General features: G+C 40.2%; 1 protein-coding gene across 12 annotated transcripts in view; it reads right to left on the bottom strand.

The window, feature by feature from the left end:
* Positions 1–19,387, bottom strand: part of Pex5l (peroxisomal biogenesis factor 5 like) — a 206,225-nt gene that overhangs the window by 74,798 nt on the left and 112,040 nt on the right. For 6 of the 12 annotated variants that reach the window (XM_021226914.2, XM_013113124.3, XM_013113120.3 and 3 more), the window contains one exon: positions 7,190–7,294. The exons of 3 other annotated variants lie outside the window; for them this stretch is intronic. In XM_021226914.2, coding sequence (XP_021082573.1) covers positions 7,190–7,294 — 105 coding nt within the window. Of the gene's footprint in view, positions 1–7,189; positions 7,295–9,425; positions 9,492–19,387 lie in introns of all 12 variants that reach the window. 3 more of the 12 variants (XM_040754509.1, XM_040754510.1, XM_040754512.1) reach the window with 1 other exon arrangement.

Here is a 19,387-nt window from a genome sequence, read left to right as displayed (position 1 = left end):
GGGATAGTAAACTTCTGTAGATACTTTTAGTTCTTAATGCCGAAAACCACCCTGGATATTTGGTGAATTCCAGAAAAACCATTGTTTATATCAAGATCTAAATGGAAAATCAAGTAAAAGGCACTACTGAATAAGGGCTTTCTTCAGAAAAGCATGCTTGTCAAAGGCAATAGGACTTTGTAGGTGTTGCAGTCACTCATTCCAATTTCAGATGGAGTCCCCGAAGGAAGGAAGAACCAGCAGTCTGCTCAGACTCACTCAGCACCAAAGGAATGAGAACCAGGGGAAGGTGGTCCAGTACAATTCCATGAAGTCCAGGACAGAGTCATGTCTCTTCTGTCTGTTAGACCCCTGCCCCTGCAAGGATGGTGTCTCCTCAGCATTCAGTGTCCTGCTTCTGATCACTGGTGACTCCAGGATTGATGGGAGCTCTGTGACGGCCACCTCAGATTGCTATGTCTTTCTTGAGGTTTCATTCCAGAGACACAAAACAAGAGGGCACAATGAACAGCCTTTAGAGTTAGCGTTTCTCACGCTGGACCAGTGTGGTGGTGCTCTCTCTGCAGTGGGATGAGGCTAGGGTTCCACGTGAAAGGTCAGATGACAGAGAGCATGGAACAGCCATTAAAACGGGTCAGAAAGAGCTTGAGCTTGGATAAAGATGTGGAAGATGGGGTGAGGGGCATGGTGACGGCAAAGGAAGATTCCCTTACAGGGTCTGAGGTTAGACACAACCACAGCTCACCCATTATAGCCTTCACAGCTTCTAGCAGGGAAATTTCATGCAAAGGGTGTTGCAGAAATGACTGACAAATGAGACAGCAGCTGGGCAAGATCTTAAGGCACAAAAATGTGTATCTCACACAGTCCAATTAAGTAGACTGAACATTATTTTAGTCACGGCAGTGGAATTTTAAAGTGTATAGACAGGATTGGCTTCCTCCATGCCCTCCTTCTCATTCTAAGACAAGCAGTTTTCCTCATGGTGACTTAAGAATAAAAGAATCTTTCAGGTCACAAAGAAAATGTTCAAGCTGAATGAATCCCCAAATAATTCTGCTAAACTTTCCTTTGAAATAGTGTACTATGGATTCCTTCCTCATTCATCAGCAGGATGAAGTTCCGGAGTTTAGAGTTACTTCAGTTGTCTTGAAAACACTTTATCGATTTCCCTCATTTAAAGCTTTGGGTACGGAGCACATCGGTGTCATTAAAATGTGCCTCAAAGGTTTCTAGTTATTTCCTAATAACTGAGTCAGGTGGTTGCAATTTTGATAATCAGTTTCTTAGATCAGATTATCATAGCTGAGTTTAAAAGGCCCACTTCATTAGGTGTAAGGTTTTTGTCTCTGTTCACATCTTTACATTTCCATTTCTTCTCTGACTGTGCTGTCTTCTCAATGTTTGCAACAGTTCAGAGGTCCCTGAAGACATAGTTCAGTGAGAGAATGTGTGCTTACTATGTGCAAGGCTCTAATTCAATTCCAAGCACGTGCAAAACAAGCCCATGGTGGTAACCGGCATGTACTTCCCGTGCAGGAGTCCCTACAATGGCACACCTTGACCTTCAGTGCAGGGGGGTGAGCACCTTTTAAATCATCCCCATATCTGTGCTTCTATAGTGCCACCATCTTAGTTTTAGGGTTTCCTACTCGATAGACTAGAACTGTCACGATATTAGAGACTTTTTAAATCTTTTTTTTTTTTGCATCCTACAGTAGTGTTTTAATAAATGCTGACAAGTTTTATGTGGTGTAACTGGCTGATTGTACAGTAGAATAATCACGTGGGCATCTTGGACTTCATACAGAATTTGAGCAACCCAAGGCAAGATTAGTGGTCTTTCAAAATGCATAGCAACTTCCTAGAAAGCGTTAACCCATACGTTCAGGTCCATTTCCTCCCAGGGGAGTGTCTTTTAAATGGGTAGTATGGTGGCACCTAAGCAGCATTGTTGTAATTGGAGTAAGGGTGCTGGTTTTTCTAGCAAGAGGTGGAGAACGTCAAGAATTAACATCTGAAAAGCGGTGGACATTCATTCAGGCCTAAGCCAGTCCAACACCACCACCCCTGGCAAGGAGGACATGGACACAGGTGAATGGGAGGGCGAAGCCACCTCAAGACATAATCTCCTCATCCATTTTTTATTTTAAATCAGAAACTTAAATCTGGAGATTTTGAGGGAAGATACGTCAGAAGAAACAGAAACTGGGGTACAGAAGAAGGTAGGTGAGGATTTGCATGAAGGACTTCCTTGTGAATCAGGATTCAAAAAACAACTGAGCCTTTGTATTTTACTGTTAATCAAATATCATCAGGTGATTTCAATTGGGTTGTAACCTATTAAAGACTGGTCAGTTACCATGGTCAGTAGCTGCTGCCACACAGATGCAGGTAACACCGGTAGTTCTATGGATTACTATCAATACTTTATTTGAAAGTACCATTGACTCAGTTCCATTTTAACTCCTCTAGTTTTAGTGCTTCAAAAAATTAAATTTTAGTATGCGGGTTATTTGAACCAAATTGTAAGGAAATATTTTACTTAAAATCATTTCTTTTATTTTTTGAGATTATAATAGAATTTCATCATTTCCCCCTTTTCCTTCCTCATTGAAACCCCTCCTTGCTCATTTTCAAATTCGTGGACTCATTGAAAAATATTTTACTTTTAAATATATTCTGTTACTTAGAGTGTATAATTATGTTACTTTGTGACTAAAATTTAACTTTATCTTCAAACAAATCATTACTTAGGGTTTACCTTAAAAGAAATAGAGTGAAAATTTGTGTCTGACAACAAAGCAAAATGCATTTAAGATAATCAAACAGCACATGAGATATTAATCCCTGAAAACTCTGATGTTTTCACTTCAGGTCAATATTGTGCTCTGTTGCTTAAGCATTTCAACACTTAGGGAATACTTTTTAAAGTTAAAACAATAAAGTTGGTGCAGGCCAGTTTTAATTATCTACTTGACACTACATAGAAATGCCTGGAGAAAGTCTTAATGAGGGATTATTTAGATTGGCTAGTGGGTGTGTCAGTGGGGGATTGCCTTGATTGTTAACTGAGGTACAAACACCAATACTACAGTGGGTGGTATCATTCCCTAGGTAGGCGGCCCTGAATAGTACAAGAAAAGAGAAATCTAAGAGCAAGCAACCATGAATGTATATATTCTCTTTTTCCTCTTGACTGTGAATGTGGTACTGTAGGGTTCTACCATGACTTCCCTACAATAATGGGCACAGCCTGTAAAACAGATAAACTCCTTTCTTTCCAGGTTTCTCTTTGTGAGGGTATTTGTCCCAGCAACAGAAATGAAACCAGGGCAGCTGTAAACTGGAAACAACTGATAAATAATCTCATATTTGTAATGTTGATGTAAATATCAGAGTAATAGACACTGAGAATTTTAAGCTCGATTTGTGTCTACGGGAACAAAGCACAAATATGCACCTGTGCATTTAAAAACTCCCTTATTGTGTGCGACATTGTTGGTTTGAAGTGTATGTCAGTTGTGGGGTAGCTTTTCATTTATCATTTTGTTATAGAACTACTTTATAGCTTATTAATTCTATGCAAATTTAGGGTTCATTGAATGCCCATCAAAATAGTGACCTTATGTGGGGGATTCTCTAACATGAAATGTGAGTTGTCTAAGTCTATTGGTAAGTTAACCATCATGCAGCCCTTAAACAGTCTGGCTTCAGAGCCTGGTCATGCCTACCCTGATACCCTAGAGCTTCAGGTATCTGTGTACTAACAGCTCCACCCCCCCATCACCCATGTTAGTTCTTCTTGTCACCGTCAAGGTCAAACATCCTCCAAATCCTTGACAATCATACTTTCTCTAGGCAGGACAGTTAGATGTATAAAATTTATCCACTTGTGGAGAAAGAGATGGACAATGCCATTCCACGTTTGGGCAGTGTTATTACTAAGGAAGGTAGGTGCATACACCTAAGGCAATCATTTTTAACCCAAAATGAGGCTATGTTTAGTCACCTTAAGAACATTTTCCCAGTTAAGGACTTTGCTCTTTTGCTCTTTATCATGCACAGAAAAACCAGATTCCTATGGAGGGATAAGAAGTGGGAACAGACGCAGCATGGAGGTGGAGTAGGAAGGAAAATGCCCTTTATGCAGAAGAGATGCAAAACTCAGTTCTAAGACATTGCACTCTGGAGGAAAAAGGAGCCTGGTATACCTTTATTTAAAAAGCCAGGAGATTAAATCCTCCCTCAAGTTTCCTCCAGAGAGGAATATACTCACTAAGCCCATTTTGTCTTATAAAAACAAACCCTCATATTCCATGGCATAATCTTTGTGTGCATGGGTTTCTGTCTATCATAAAATTAGATCTGCTTACAGTGTCACAGCTTACAGCAGCGCTGCTTAATATAAACAACAATAAGTTTACAATATAAAAACCTTCAGTGGTTATTAACAAGTGAAAATAATTTCAGCAACACATTTAACTCAGCATCTCCAAAATATTTCAACATGTGATCAATAAAAATTATCAGCATGATAGTTTGCATATTTTGGGATTGAGCATTCAAAGTCTTTTTTCTTTTTAAAATGTTTGCAGCAAATCTCAGAAGCTGAAACTGCCACGTGAGTAGTGACTACAGCACTGGAGAGAGCCCAGGCCTGAAGGAATTTTTTCCTCAAAGATTTAGCAATCTGTATTTTTCCTTCAAACCTTTTATCAATGTATGCCTGTTTACAAACTTTTGGAGTTGACATTAACTTAGGGCAGCATGAACTTGGACTTGTTTGTTCCTATAGAAGTAGTAATTATACCTTCTGGGGTCTAGTTTTTTGAATCCAGTCATCTGGATAATTCTGCTGCTTTTGTTTCATCTGCCAAAGATGGTATCACTGGAAAATGACTAGCTAAATCTTTCTCCAAGTTCTAGAACAAGTCACAGCATTGGCTTGTTCTAGAACAGCATTTTAAAATGCTGAAATATTGGGCTGCTGAGTAAACAGTTACTGAACACGGTGCTGTAACACCATAGAATATTTTGTATTTATCTTTTATGATTATTCTGAGAGGGTAGCAATTGGCTTCAGACATGTCTGGTGTCTATGACATGACATCTGGCATTGATATACCAGGGATGAAGATGAGTTCTTGTACTGAGCAATATGTAGTGCTATGTCATAGTGGTCTTTACAACAGACACTAGGACAAACATGTCAAGACAGTAGGACATTTACACAGGTTAACAACTAAGAAATGTGGCATGGTAGACGGACTGGATGCTGTGGTTGCCATGGGAAGTACTCACTTTTTCAGCTCACTCAGCTTCTTTTGACTTGTGCATGACACTGGTGCATACCAGGGGGGAAAAGCCACTCATGTGTCATGTAAAAAACATATCAGCTAATAAAACTACATTTGGTTGAGAAATTACTGTATCAGAGCTGTCACTGAGTTCCATAGAATCATCATTACAACAAGTGCATCTCATTTTATGAATCAGAATTCTGTCTGCTGATTCATAAACTGGCCAATATGCAATAAGGATACAAAGCATTAAAGAAAGCATTACACAATCTTCATGCAGTAAAGTCATAACAAGTCTCTCAGAAACAGTCAACACAACACTAGACAGAGTTAAAAGGGCATACACAAATGTTCTGAATGTGAGAGGATGACAATATTCATGATTTCTCTACAATATCAAAAATGTCATTGGGCATGAAATTTTAAATTCAATCTTAGACTATAATGTTCATATTATACATGTGAAAATAATTACTGGGAAGTAACAGCAAAATATAGGTTTGGGAGACTCCAGGGATGTCTTAATTGTGGTATCCCAAGACACAATGGTATAGCATAAGAGTCAACATTATCACAGGTGTGTGGCTCATCAGCTGCCAAGTGCTCACCTGCCAATCATTCACAGAAGTATTATGGGCTGGATATTTTACATCTAGGATTCACAAAGGTCTGACTCTGATGGGCAGGTGATCATTGTAAAATGGTATATACTTCAGGTCAACTCAGTAAAAGACAGATAACTTGAAGACACTGAGGGTAAATCATCTTTTCTCTATGGACAACTACAACAACAAACCAACTCTCACAACATAAAATTTCCCAATTCTAGAAACCTTTAATAACTTAAAACTTTATTTAATTTTGGCGTTATATATAATTTTCATCACTTACAACGTGGCATTTAGAATAAAATAAAACCACACATGTTGGCAGCAGCTGGGGACCAGATCTGCTGATAGTCTGAAAATAAGCCACCATAATTTAGCTTTTGACAGAAATGCGCTTCATGGGGCCTGTAAATGGCCATTTTTCTAATTCTAGGCGTGTGCATAATCGGGAGAGAATCAGTGCATTTACGAATGCGTTATGGAAGAAATGAAATGTTTAACATAACAACCTAATCTAAATTATAATATAAATGCAAGAAAAATATTTTTCATCTCAGAATTTAAAACTGGAAACTGCACAGGGTGGCGATGAGTCTGCTATAGATATTTATGGAGACTTTTACAGGGTGTTTCGGGAGTCCCCAGGCATGTGCAGGATCAGTCTCAGTGCGTCTCCAAAGACACATGTGGACTTTTTTCTGTGTGTGTTACAATAAAGGCTGAAAATGGCCCCTTAGTGCTAGAAATAGGGATGGTGTTTCCTCATCAGGACCACTAAGTGTGGGGAGGAGCAGAGAGCCATTTTCTGCAAGGCAACTCAGGGACTTCCGGCTCATTCCTGTAACTTAGTTATCGACATAAATATGTATAGACAAATGTGTAGTATGCAAAGTCACAACAAATATATTTAACATTTAAGAAAATGTAGAGCATCTACTGGTAAACTGACATATGTATACAATACGACTGGATTTATTCAGGAATTCGATTTTTTTTGCTTGTTATTGTTATTTCTCAAAGTCAACAAGACTCCTTTTAAAGAAGCAGAGTGTTATACACAGATTGTCTTAATTTTTAAAACTAAGGTTGAATAATGAAAATTAATAATCATGATCAAGAACTAATTTCTTTCTTTTGCAATTTTGGCTTTCATTTATATTTTACAGTTGTTTCATTGAAACTGCTCAAAAGATTTGCTTTTTTTTAAATCTGATGATCACATTTTTTGATACATTAACATATGTCAGCTTCCTACAGGAACCCTATGGGTCTGCCCACCTGTGATGTCACAGTAAGGAGGGGCTTTTCTTCTGCAGACTCCTCCCTCGGTATCTCCTTCATCACCATGGCAACAGCCTTATCTGCAGCCCTAGAGCCTTTGCCCTACAACAGTGAAACCAACAACGAATGTGTCAGGAGGCGTCTTGAAGTTATTTAGGACAAGATAGGATAATGTTTAGAGATCAGTCCGACATGAGTGAAGAGGTGGGCTGCTGCCAGGGAATCTTGAGGCTTTTGGCTGAGGAGAAAACACACAAAATCTGAAAGATTATTTGTGAACTTTTAGTTAGCTACTGTTTTCACCTGTCACAGTGGACCTGTTTAACATAGTACTTTTATATGTATAATATATTTGAAGGCAATTAATATGAGAGGAACGTATTTTTATAGTATCAATTTTAGCATGCTATGATTTTCCTGTTGTGTTCGTTTATAAAGTATGGCGAGATAGCCCCTAGAGGCAGATTAGAGCCAGGATCTGATTTGCTAACAGCTTTCACTGGGTTTTTCTTGGACTCTTATTTTTCAGTGAATTTGGCATAAGGAATATACAAAATTCATTTCTTAAGTATTCTTTACATACCAGGGTTTTATCCATGGTGTTCTATGGGATGGTCTGACCTGAGTCAACTAGAATTTCTTCCCCTAATTTCAGTGTTTCTGGACCAAGGAACCTCAGTACAATTTTAAACATGTCTTTTAACTGAAGAATTCTATAAATATACAAGTGAAATATTCCCATTGGGGCAGTGATCTTGCTGTATCTGGTGTTGGTTTGACTCACATAAAGAGAATTGTGAACCACCAAGGGATGTTATAATTCTATCCTTTGCGCTGACCAAATTATAAGTTTATGAGAGTAAATATGTGTATGTCATCATGGAACAAAAGAAAACATCACTTTCCCAATAATCTCTTGGTACTTTCAAAACAAAAACTTTCATTTGTTTCAGGTCTCTTGCCAGAACCTCCCTGGAGAAAATAATTTTATACTAAAAGCATATAAAATATTTGTGTTGTCAAGTTACTTAAGATATATCTGTCTTACAGAGAGACTCGTGGACAGGTGTTAAGTGTGTGTGTTAAGGGGAATGTTGCCTGGAAAGGGAATTAACTCCAGAACTCACCAGAGCTGGACAGCCTCACCTATGCAATACAGGAGGGCTTGGAATATATTAGTATTTTAGATGTTTCAAGGACATCTGAAAAGCAGGTTCGGGGAGCAAACCTCTCCATTTACTCGGGTTCTAACCTAAACTGTAGCCAGACATAGCTTATATTTTCAGCTTAAAAGGAAACCTTTATGTACAGTTACTAGATTTTAAGACTTGTTTGTTTTGGCTTAAGGACTGTATTGTTAAATGACATTGTGTTCCTTCCCAAGATGAATAGCAGGTACTGGAGCTATAATTTCACAGATGGATCGGTAAGAATTTGCATGTGTGTTCTCAAAAGACTACGTGGCCTTGATCCTTGGGCTCACTGACTTCTGGAAGAATAAAGGGAAACTTGATGTTTCATTGCAGAGTCAATTGGGGTAGACAAGAACTCCAGGTTTCCTCTTTAATGAAGCAATGTGACTTTCCTAAAATAGATAATAGCACAATTCTGAATTCTGGGGAAAGATGGATTGGGATACTATTCAGCCATTTAACATGTCTTTCAGATATTAACATTGTTTGAGTGAAACAGTGCATGCTACTAACTTACTATATGTTTATAAACTATGCTCATTTATAGAGAAATAACCATCCTATAACATTTATTTCTGCAACTTTTCAAGAGCAAAATCATTTGCGAAGAAGTCTTTCCATGCTCTAAGACGTTCTACTAATATAGCAATAAACAAAGTGGCATGCTTATATTCAAACCCTACTATATTTAAAGGACCGAATCTAGTATTATAAGGTACAACTGAAAAGCAGTAACTCAGACTCTTCTTGCGATGAGAAGGAAGATATCAATTGATAAGCATCTCAAAAAATTTCAGGTGACTTTTTCAAAATGTCATTTATTTGAAATGCTACCAATCTAGGAACTACAAAGAGAGAATTTTTACATGTGCAACTATAGTAGCTAGAATTAGCAACAGACATGCTTTTTACTAAAACCGAAACAAAAACCAAACAAAAATTAGTCCTTTCATGCTGAACTCTAGAACAAAGCAGTGGTCGGCTGAAAGGTTGAATCATAAACACATGCGGGGCTTTGCATTTCTTGCAGAAAAACCCACCAAAGCCAGGGTCAGGTCACTTTTTTGAAGACAGTGCCATTTTTTCTTCAAGGTTACACCTACTACCTGGAAAGAGTCATGATACCGGGTTAGTTCCCCGTTGTAACTGTCAGCTTTAGTGCCAACACCCCATGAATTTTGTCGTTTAACAAATGTGATACAGTCTGAGCAGCAGAACTCTCCAGGCTCCCTCTTTGTGACTGCAGAAAGGGTATCTGAGAGCCTGTCATACATGGTGACTCCACTCATCTATCCAAGTTCCCCTCCCGTCCTAATGACACCTTCATCTGCTGTCCTCCATTCAGCCTGTTATGGCTGACTATCCACCTAATTTGTAGGATGCTGCTCCTAAAATCTAGATTCCAGCTGGCATGTGATATAGTGACTCTGCTCAATTTTGCCATGAGTAGTTCTGTAGAACCAACAGTAGAGCTGCTGTGTTGTGGTGTTCTTTACAGAGGGCAGTTGCTTAACACATTCCAAGAAACCTAAATACACAATAGTTCAACTTCATAGTCATAGCGATACCAAAAGGTCAACACTGACTTAGTATTTGAGACAACGCGAAGACAACAAAATGAAAACACTCCTGGAAATGCATTCAAGCAAGACATGCGTTACACACTTCACACTACACGAAGCCATCTACTCCTACCCCACGCTTAAAAAGAAGAGGTAGGAAGTGGATTAGAAGGTGACTGAGATTTGTCTCCTTAGGACTGCCTCAGCTGTTATTTCAGCCACTCCTTTTCTGATCAGAGGTGAACTTCACTTTTCCTCATTTCCTTCTCAAATTTCTTGAGATGTTTTTAAGTAGAAAACACTGCATGCAAAGGGTAATATTTTCCTTGGTACTTTGCTGTGAGAACTCCATGATAGCTCTCATTACTTTATAATTGCCTTCTTCAACAATAAAACATATAAAATGATAACACTTTAAACAATTCTGGAGAACAGTATTTTCAACTCTTGTTAGGAAAAATAGGAAGATATCACTGAAACACAGGGTTATGGCAAATGACATTGACATTTGTTATTTAAGAAAGTTAAGCTTTGACTCATTGCTTTTCTTGTTTGTGATCTGGAATGGAAGATGAAGAGCAATGTTGGATGTCACAAGGCCGTCTCAGGCTGGGGAGCCAACAGATGGGGGTGGGGAGGATGGGAAGAAAATACATAGGGACAGGGAGGATGGAGAGCCAGCACATGGGGATGGGGAGCCAACATAGGCAGTTGGGAGGATATGGAGCCAATACATATATAGGGACAGAGAGGATGGAGAGTCAACCAATGAGGATGGACAGGATGCTGCTCCACTCCCTGCCTCTCAGGGGAGGGAAAGAAGCTACTAGGAGAAGTTGCCTCAAGTTCAGATTTCTGAGCCAGATACCTGACAAAAATTAGGTGTTCTCATGATAACTTGGTTGGCAGGTATACCTCACTTGGACACTTGAGATTAAGTCTGAATCAGAATGATTTGGTCAGTGCTCTTCTGCATCTGAAGTATAAGAGGAACCCAAACCCTTCCTTCCTACCACACCATCGTATCTAAGGGCCAAGGGCAGCTCTCCTCCCCTTCACGGAAACGACTGTTTAGGAGATCAATCCTTTACAGTGTAATCACTCAGACCAGCCATAAGCATACTATTTGTTTTGTAAAAGGGTTTCACTGTGTAGCCTAAACTGGCCTGCCAATCACCATGTAGTGCAGGCTGCCTTGAAGTGGTGCCGGCGTTCCTACTTCAGACTCCAGGTTGCTAGGATTATGGAAATCTTCCATTCCAGAAGAATCAGCCGACCACATGCGTGCTCACTTGGAAGCACCCTCCTAATGAGATGCTTCCCTTTCACCTTCATGTACAACTAATCCAGTATTCAAGGCATGCAATCTTTATAACTGAGATCCTAGCAGCTCCAGAAGTGCTAGACTCTTCTGGTTCATGCTCACGCTAAGTGCCAGTCTCCATCTTTAAGAAGATTTCCTACACATCTAGTTTGGGTGCCTGAAACACTTAGCATGTACAATATACAGATGCTCAGTTCATTTGTGATTGGTCTGCTACATACAGATTTTACTATGGCTAGTGTGGAGTTTGTAATTGGAAACATTTATTGCGGGTGTGTGTGTGCCGTGTGTGTGTGTGTGTGTGTGTGTGTGTGTGTGCATGCGTGCACACAAGTGCGTGCATCTGGAGCTCAGAGGACAACTTGTGGTTGTTTGTTCTTTCCTTCCACTATGTCACTTCTGGGCATCAAACTCAGGGCATCAGGCTTGGTGACAAGTGCTTTAATTGCCCAAGTCATCTTGTTGGCCCCATGGCATTTGTAATTTTTAAAAATGCTTTTATTGTCTTTGATCTATGTCTTTATCAGAGATACTGAATAGAAGAAATGGAAACGTACTAAAATAGGGGAAAAGCAAAAGATGACAAAGTTAGACACCCATCTTATCCCAGAACTAACGTGGATTTAACATATAACATTTGGTTTTGATTTAAATATCCATACATACTGTTGCCCAAAATGGGGAAACATCAAAAACGGGAAAATACAAATACAAATACAAATATCCCCAAGCACTGTATTTTATTTTGATAATATCAGAAATTAAATATTTCTTAGGATGACTATTTAAAGGATCGACATGTTCATGCTCATAATTGTGATCGAGTACACACGCACTCACAAACACATTCAGGCCGAAACACCTGCCATCTTCATAATTTTGAAATGTTATTCAGTTTTGTCCATGTTAAAAATGAATCCCATTCATGATTTCTTGCAGTTGGAGTAAGCACCTGTGGGAAGCTGGCTTTGAAAAAACCAGTCTCCGATGGCTGCCCATTGCGGCCTTGTGCAGAGCCAGCTGAGCATTCTTTCTCTCTGGGAAGATAAATGCCACACTAAGTGTCATGGTCTCTTGTGACCTCAACAGGAGAAAAGGGTATAGTGGAGCTTCCCAGTGGCCTCTGAGCATGGCCATTCCCTCCTGCCACTGCTGCCTGCCATTTTTGTGCCCTTTCCCAGATAGATGCACCAGTGTTGATCTCCAACACAAACCAGGCTTCTGCTCGGGCTGCTGTGACAGCTCCTTTACCCCGAGACCTCTCCATGTCCGGTTTTTGGTTCCTTTTTAAAGTTGTGGAAATGGAGCTAAATGCAGGTACACTAGTTCTTCTTTCTAACAATTTCAAAGGGTGCTCTGAGTTCCCTTTAGCCAAAGTTTTGTACCTTTCAAAAAGATTTACAGTTTCTCTCCCCTCACTCTCTCTCTCTCTCTCTCTCTCTCTCTCTCTCTCTCTCTCTCTCTCTCTCTCTCTCTCTCTCTCTCTCTCTGTGTGTGTGTGCATGCCTGCACGTGCACATGCACTTGCTTGTGTGGGTGCATACATACATGTGAGTGTAAGTGTCCTTGAAGGACTGGAGTTACAGGCAGTTGCTAGCTTGCCTAATACCCTACATTTCCGAGATACACAAGCAACTGGAACGTCTCCCCAGGCCCTTACTACTATCCTTTACTTAGTAAGATGTGCCCAGCTACATTTCATCAGTGAGACTGCCTCATGAGAATGAAGACCATGTTTATTCCTCTTGAACAATTTCACATCATCTGGTGCAGGTCTCCACAGGCGCATAGATATTTAAGTACATCCAGTGCGTACACCTCCTGAAGTTTTCTTCTGATTATTTAAGATGCTGGTATTATATAACATGGCCAACTTGGGCAGACAGTGATCCCGAGTTAGAGGTAAAGTTTTAATTAGATGTTTAAGGAACTTCACGCATACAAATAAAAGTTCATTAAAATTAATAAAGGGTTGCCGGGTGAAGTTGCCCGAAGTTTGCTCTGAAGTATAGTTTTTTTTTTAATTAACAGGATCTATTTTGTTCACAAGCAGCATGCCATTTGTTCTTTTGAGGTTAAGCCTACACCCCTCCCATCATGTCCTAAGATGGTCAAGGTGACATCTGACATGACAGAGGGTCAAGGTGACAGCACTCAGGCATCCTCACCTGTCTCCAGTTTTGGATTAAGATGTTTTATCATCAGGCTTCCAAAGACAAAGGGGACCACCAAACCACTTGTCATTCCATCTCAAGATCTATGCAGCAAGAAACTTTCTCACAGGGTGGACTGATTCAAATTATTTCTTTTCTTCCGACCTCATTTTTATATTGGGGATGACATAAATAATCTATTTGAAAATTAAGAAATAAATGTAGAATGATTTTTTTTGATAAATTTCAAGTGTGTTATATGTTGAAATGTCTTTGACTGGTATAAGAAGCATGCATCCCCTGAATATTATCCTAGGGTGGGGCTATTATTGGTTTTGATTTCTTGTCAAATATCATTTGCAAATGAGCATCCTCTGAGGAGAGTTAGTTTTGAGGGAAAGGGAAGATGTTTTTGTACTTGTCAGTAGTTCCTCTTCCCCTCTTTAGTACAAGCAGTCTGCACAAATCACTGGCAAAGAGCTGATATAAAGCTCACTCCCCTGCACAGATAGTAGCTGGGACTGCTGGAACCCAGGAAGAGGGGCATGGCATCTTTCTGAAGCGTTTGGGGCCTGGCACCTAAGTATATACAGGAGGCTAAGCTGGTGAGTAAGAGGATCTCAGATGGTGAACAGTGACAACAGAATGGTAGGAGCCATGCACAAAACTGTGGTTCCTTTATTATGCTCTATGTTGTCTGTAATTGGAACATATTTCAAGATAAAAAGAATAAATGGGAATCTCTACCGATAAACATGTAGTTACCAGAGAAAGTTCCCTTGGGTCACTTTTTTTTTTTAAATGCCAGCGATTAGACACATTCCCCAAATTTCTAGTACGTACGGTAAAGCAAAGAATAAGTCATAAAAAGAATTTCATCCTCCTGCTAAAGTGGTGGTTTTAAAATGTTGAGTGTTGTTACCCTAGAGCAAAGGTTAGTTCGAGGCCCTCCCCTTCTCCCTTTTTGAAAGACCTTCCATTTAATGTATAGTTACTAAATTACTGAATCAGAATTATCAAATCTAGCTAGATGCATGGTAGACTTGTCCTGCTATCTGTCTTCACTCTGGAGAATTATTAACTACTGAACTGGGATTCACCTCTTTATGGATATTACAGGAAAATTCTATTTGGTATCCCAAAATAGTGACCCTGGAGCCCAATTTATTAGTAGCTTTCCTTACATTCTGGGAGATACAATTTTTTTTGTTTTGCTTTGTTTTTAACTTCTCTTTTAGTCACTAAAACACTACAGGTTTGCTGGCATAACTTAGGAAAAAGTGAGTTCCAGAAACTAGACCAAATTGAAAAGCATCTAGACAAGGTCTGTGGCTACAGTGCCCCATGTCTTGACTTCCCTAAACAGTCCAAGAGGACAGTGAGGCTGTGGGAATGCCCACCCTGCTACTGCTCTCCTAACCAGCATCCAGGACACTGGTGAGGTGTGGCTTTGCTTTTCCTGATACCACTGGCTCTCAGGCGTGTGGATAAATAATATCCTTAGTCTTGTGAGGAGTTGAGGGAAGCACAGAGAGGTATTGTCATTGGAAGTCACAGCTAGTCCAGCCAGGTGTGGCCAAGGTGATAACCAGCTACAGGAGGAAGGAGGACACTGGACCTGTTGGCCACAGTGGAATTAGAGTCAAGACAGAATTCCAACCCCAGCTTTGCCTTTTATTACTATTTTGCCTTATGGAAACTATATGTTTCAAAAATATGACATAGTCAAATGAAAACGTTTCCCACAATTCCTGGCATGTGGGAGGCATATAATGACTGCTGAGCCGATGGATTCTGTCAATCTAAAAACATACAATAATGTGCAATGGTTGTTTTAACTCATGGAGTAAATATAAGTAGTTCAGTGTAAGCTACTCTTTTCCCTGATTGATAGAGAGTCAACCTTGTCTATTGTGACTTACATATGATGACATCAGCTTCAATGTTGCCCAGAGGGGACTTTACATGATAGAACTCCTGGGATACCCCGGTGTTGAAAATAAAACCAATTCCCTTTTCATACTCACCATATACATGGAATTCCCATTGGTAAGTGTATAATCACCATTTTGCTTAGTTCAAAATATAGGGCTTTTTATAAATATCAATAAACAGATAAATTAGGCTCCTGGATTTCTCATAGATCAGAAAATTCTAGGTTCAGTGAGAGACCCTGCCTCAAGAAATAAGGTGGGAGTGACAGAGTACTTGATATCAGTCTCCGGCCAACACATACACCCCCCCCCAAACACATACACACACATACACACACACACACACCATACACACCACATATACATACACCATAGACACACACGATAGACACGGACACCACACACACACACCACATACCATACACACCACACACACACATACACACACACAGAGTCACACACCCCATACACACCACATATACACACACCATACACACCACACACACACACACACCACATATATACCACACACACACACACACACACCACATATACACCACATATATACACACCATAGACACGGACACCACACACACACACACAGAGTCACACACCCCATACACACACACACACACACCATACACACCACATATACATACCACATATACACCACACACACACACACACCATACACACCCCATACACACCACATATACACACACCATAGACACGGACACCACACACACACACACACACACACACACACACACCATAGACACACCATAGACACAGACACCACACACACACACACACACACACACACATCCCATACATCCCCCACATACATACACACCATACACACAAACACCCACGCACACCACACACACTTTATTCACGAGGACAAAGCCACAAAACACTGCTTCGTATTCTCCTGGCCCATGCTTATTGGCCTCTGGAAGATTGGGCTAGGGAGACAACAGGAAGAGTGACTACATTCAGTGTTGAGACTGTGGCTAACCCTAAGAGCCCTGGTCTGTAGTTTATACTTGTGTTCTGAGAATAGGTAGGACCTTTCTGTGTTTCCCAAGTATCATACCATTGCAGCTACAAGATGCTATGGTGTGCCCCAGCCCAGCTGTGGGTCACACTGTGGCTTCCCGTGTGTGGGAATACTGATGCTGAGTGTAGCCTGAGTTGACAGAGCAGAGAGCATGGAGTTAGAGACTAAGGTCTGACCTCCAGGAACAGCAATTTCCTTTCTTGTTTGACCTTGGGCAGAGAACATTGGTTTTCTTTAAGCTGTCCAGTGAGCTGTGAAGCAGAAAGCAGCCTCGTTGCTTCTGTAGCATTCGTGAGACTCAAGCAGATAGTTTATGTGAGGGTGACCTTCAGTATGCACTAACAATGCCTTAAATCAGCACAATACCATTAGTTGTTTCAATTATAGTTCATATGCATTGGGAAGCCCACAGTATCTGAAAGAACTATTTATTGCTCTGAAATAGTAACCTGACAAAGTCATGCTATAATGAAGTGAAAAGTGAATGGGCTCCCCCTAACAACAGGAATGCAGGAGGGTCTAAAGTGGCTTTTACAGCTGTAGACCTTCAAAACCTGTAAGGTTATACTGAATTCCCAGGCCATTTCCTGTGCTCGGGGTTGACAAACACAGTACCATGTGAACAAATCTACTTGGTCAAGCATACATGATCGCAGTAAAGACGGTTTTCCACTTGAAAATTCTAAGAAAGAGTTCAACAAAGAAAGTTTTAAGATGCTGGAAACACTTTCAATAGTTACAAAGGGGTCACTAGTTGGACTGATATATCGGAATCCCCACCATTATCTTGCTTCTTGTTTGTGTATTCATGTATGTGTGGTTATATGTGTGTGTGCATTTGCATGTATGTACATATATGTGAAGGCCCGAGGACAGCCTTGGTTGTCATTATTCAGATGCTATCAACTTGATGACAGGGTCTGTCACTGGCCTAGAGCTCACCAAGTAGGCTAGACTGAGTGGTCAGTAGCCTAGGGATCTGGCTGTCACTGTGTCCCCATTGCTGGGCTGATAGCGGTGTACCACCATGCCCAGTTTTTGTAAGTTAGGTCTTGGAGATCAAACCCAGGTCTTTGGGCTTGCAAGACCAACCCTATTACTGGAGCCATCTCCTAGCCCTTTATCTTGTATCTGGTTCTGACCGGTTAGTGCAGTTGCTCAGCCACTCTGTTCCTGGTTGTGTTGCATTACTTCTATTCTCCTGCATATGAAGAATGGACACATATCTCTTCCATGCTGGAAAACTGTCCACAAGCTGTGTCCCAATGCAGAGGAGAAAGTTGACAAGGTCTTTAAGTCGCTTATGAAGTTGTCCTCAACCAGATATAAGTGAATTCCCTGCCAGTCTCTTTCTAACCCATATATATATAGAAAGAGATTAACATTTATAAAAGCTTTGAATTGAACTCCACTCAACTTGCTAAATAATGTATTATAGTTTCTTAGGTCCCCAGATAAAAGGAACTGCATGGCCCTGATATTTTATTATAGAAATTGAGATTGATATTGAGTCTGGATAGATCTTACAGACATAGAAAATCATTCCTCTGGCTTTAAATTCCAGTTATTTCTACATTAGTATATGACACATTATCATTGCAGTTGCTTATTTATTATATATCTATCTATCATCCATACAGATATATACAGATATAGCTATCTGTCTGTCTGTCTGTCTGTATAGCTATCTATTTTTATACACATGTGGCATGCACATTCATGACACAGCACATGTTGGGAGGACTGAGGAGAATTTGAGGGGGACTGTTCTCTCCTTCCACTACGTAGGACCTTGAATCAAACTCAAGCAGCCATCCCAGGAGCCATCTCACTGGCACAACATATGCTATTTTTATTACAGTTTTAAAATGTCCTCAGAAAGCAGAGGTGTCTTAGACTCTCCACCTAAATTATTCCTGTAAACACAGAATTCAAGAAAGCTCAAAAGAGTTTCATCCCATTGACAGTTATGTATCTAAAAGCTTACATTTGCTCCAACTTCCTCTCTCTTCCATGGATCACATCACAACAGCTTTTTCTAGTCATTTATAACTTACAATAAGACAAAAACAAACAAAAGACCCCAAAATAAAAACAAAAACAAAAACAAAACACCGCACAAATTATTCTTTTCTTTTTCTTCCTAGGAAATCGCTCATCTTGAAGGAAAAAAATTCCATTGTGTTCCAGAGTCATGAAAGATTCAGTAACTGTCTGAAAGCACATTTGAGAGGGGTCACCCAGAGAGGACAAATGTTCTGGGGAACAGCCTGGGGCTGAACTCATTTCATTCTTCCAGGGAAAGACAAGGATCAGTGCTGTGCTAATAATACGGATGGGTCAGTATGTGCTGGGGAGATCTGCCATTACACAAGAAATGTCTTCCTTTCTCCAGGCCCTAGCTGCTGGGAACTCGTTTGGTGAATTAGAACACTCCAGGCCTGCTTCTGTTGTTACTTAGAGCTTTACCATTTTGTATTACATCGTAAGCCTCTAAGGTGCCCTTTCGATTTCTCAATGTAAGGTGCTTTCTCCAAACTTTGACTGTCAGTTGAGGGTTTCCCAGGGCAGACCCTCTAAGGCAGTGGTTCTCAATCTGTGAGTCATGACCCCATTGGGGGTAGAATGACCCTTTCACAGGGGTTGCTTGTCAGATATCCTGAATATTAGATTTTTACATTATGATTCATAAAAGTAGCAAAATTAGAGTTATGAAGTAGCAATGAAAATAATGTTATGGTTGGGGGGTCACTACCACATGAGGAAGTGTATTAGAGGGTTGCAGCATTAGGAAGGGTGAGAACTACTGACCTGAGTTTGGCCTCCCATGCTGCCACTTAGGCTACCTCAGCAGCCTTAGGTTGACTTCATGTGTTTTATGATTAATTGTTCAATAGTAGTTTAAGGTTAAATTTGCATTCCGATCTTTTTGCATTTATAGCAAATATCTTTAAAGCCCTTGTTGCAAA

Source organism: Mesocricetus auratus, unplaced genomic scaffold (assembly GCF_017639785.1).
Source record: "Mesocricetus auratus isolate SY011 unplaced genomic scaffold, BCM_Maur_2.0 Super-Scaffold_100011, whole genome shotgun sequence".
NCBI classification, from domain to species: domain Eukaryota; kingdom Metazoa; phylum Chordata; class Mammalia; order Rodentia; family Cricetidae; genus Mesocricetus; species Mesocricetus auratus.
This window is presented reverse-complemented; position numbering and strand designations above follow the sequence as displayed.